The 2316-nt window shown below is 52.4% G+C and overlaps 1 protein-coding gene across 1 annotated transcript; it reads left to right on the top strand.

Annotated features, from left to right (window-relative positions):
* Positions 1–1434: 1434 nt before the first annotated feature.
* On the top strand, positions 1435–2028 carry Ubl4b (ubiquitin like 4B). The gene has a single exon (XM_036191374.1). The coding sequence runs from the start codon at positions 1435–1437 to the stop codon at positions 2026–2028; it is 594 nt and encodes a 197-aa protein (XP_036047267.1).
* Positions 2029–2316: the final 288 nt, after the last annotated feature.

Below are 2316 nucleotides of genomic sequence, written 5' to 3'. Positions count from 1 at the left end.
AACAAAAGATTTAAACTTAGAAGACTCACAGTAATTTTAGGATCATCCTTTTGGCTGTGTAATGAATGGGGCTAAGGTAGTAGCTGGATTGGGATGACAATGAGCCCAGCGTGGCAGTACGGAGGTAAGAACCTCAGTCACTGGGAGGAGCCAGAGGGGAGGTGAACTTCAGGAAGAGGAGGAACAACAGGAGCTTCATTGGCTAGGATTCCCGACTTGGGAGTGCTGGGCCATCGAGGACCAGAATCTGGGTCATCTGCCAAGAGCGAGATTACAGGCACGGGAGAAGAATGAGAGGAGGTGACAGTCCTGGTACTTACGGGTATTTCTTTCAGATGCTGTTAGATGACAAGGTCAGAAGACAGGGGTGAAGGTTGAGCAACCTTGGCACAGGGGGTAGGGTCGGGAGCTGTGCAAGGGCAGACTCAGGAAGGCTGCGGTGATTGCCAACATTATCATTCTCTGTAGAGTCGGGGTGGTAGGAAAGGAAAAGGAGTAAGGCAGGGAGGGAGGAGGGGAGAGGGGAGGGGAAGGGAGGACATGGGTGCTAAGGAGACCTGAGAAAGCCCCTGACGCATTCAGCACACCCATTAGGGACATCAGCTCTCCTCTAAGCTCACTCACTTCCCAGCCAAGACAGTACCATCCTTGCAGCCTAACATGTGACAACACCTGCAAAGGGTTTGGTGCAAGAGAAGCAGTGGGTTGCAATGAAACTTGCCAAATGCAACACCCAGATGCCCAACAAACATCCTGTTCCTGATGTGCCTCTGAAGCCTGGAGTCTGCTCAGTGACTGGCACATGGAAGGTACCGAGTAGATGTTGTTTTAGGAGGAAAGGCAAGGCCACCATGAAGACACAGCTATGTGCCTCTTGCTGTGGGATTAAATGAGCCTGCAATTCCCCTCCTACAGGTGGGAATTATCAAAGCACCTGTCAGTCATGCAGATTAAGTTGAGGCTATGGATAGAAGACAGACAGACACCATTAGTGGTCCTGCCCTGTCTTTCAGTGCTGGAACTCCTGGGGCTCTGTGGTCTCTCCTGCTAACACCAAGAAAGTACCCAAGTCATGTGCGGAGAAAATCGGCAGACATGCTGTTGTCATGGTGCCTTTCCAGTCCTCTTCCTCTGTTTCAGCTCTCTTTACATTTTCTTTCCTGGTCACCCCCCCTTCTCCCCTTTTTCCTCACGAAGGAAAGATGCTTTGTGACTACAATGTCCCTCTGCTGTCCCTAAAGTTCTGCTATGGAAATGAGCCCCCCCCCACACAGCATTATGACATCACTGTGCATTAACTAGTGGCTGCCCATGTGGGCTGGGCCCTTGCCCTGCTGGGAGCAGTGGCCCTTTCGTGACGGGGTCACCTATAGGGCCCTTTACCTTCAGGGCAACTCTCAGAGCATGGATCCCTCCTGATTTCTCTCTGGCCCAATGTTCCTTACGGTCAAGCTGCTCTTGGGCCGAAGATGCAGCCTGAAGGTATCTGGAAAAGAAAGTGTGGCCACACTGAAGAAGCTGGTTTCCCAACACCTGCAGGTGCCAGAGAAGCAGCAGCACCTGTTGTTCCGTGGCCAGCTCCTGGCTGATGACAAACACCTCTCAGATTACAGCATTGGGCCCAATGCCTCCATCAATGTTATCATGCTGCCTCCAGAGGAGGCAGCCCTGGACCAGACCCACCAAACCCAGCCCCTGTGGCTCCAGCTGGGCCAGGTCCTAGGCAAACATTTTGGGCCCAAGGATGCCAAGGCCGTGCTGGGGCTGTTGAGGCAAGAACATGAGGAGCGCCTGCAGAGGCTGAGCTTGGAGGCCCTGGAGCAGTTGGTGGGCCAACTCCTGGCCCAGCAGCAGCTTGAAGAGCTGGCAGAGGAAAAGGAGGACTGGGCTGTTGCTTCAGAGCTCCAACAAAACGATGGAGGAGGAGGAGGAGGAGGAGGAGGAGGAGGAGGAAAAGTGGAGAAGGAAGAAGAGGATGAGGAGGAGGCTGATCAGCAAACTGGCCCATCCCACTCATTTGCTCACTAAACTTCCCCTGGACTGAACCTTCCATGTTCTCAGGCAATTTTTCTCATTACTTTCTCCTGGTGGAGATGCATTCATCCCTCTTATTGAACCTTTATAGAGTTGGAAGGTATCTGGATCCTTCTATGCCCTCTAGCCTGTAGGTCCCTGTCTGAAGCACAGAATGATTCTAGCACCATCATTCTTTGCTACAGGAGTTCTGGATGGGCCAAGGTACCCTATAGAGACTGTCAAAGTTCACCACAGCTCTGGGTGGAGAAGTTTTGCCCAAGCATGGCTCAGAGAAAGTCT

The sequence above is a fragment of the Onychomys torridus genome, chromosome 6 (genome assembly GCF_903995425.1).
Source record: "Onychomys torridus chromosome 6, mOncTor1.1, whole genome shotgun sequence".
Taxonomy (NCBI): domain Eukaryota; kingdom Metazoa; phylum Chordata; class Mammalia; order Rodentia; family Cricetidae; genus Onychomys; species Onychomys torridus.
This window is presented reverse-complemented; position numbering and strand designations above follow the sequence as displayed.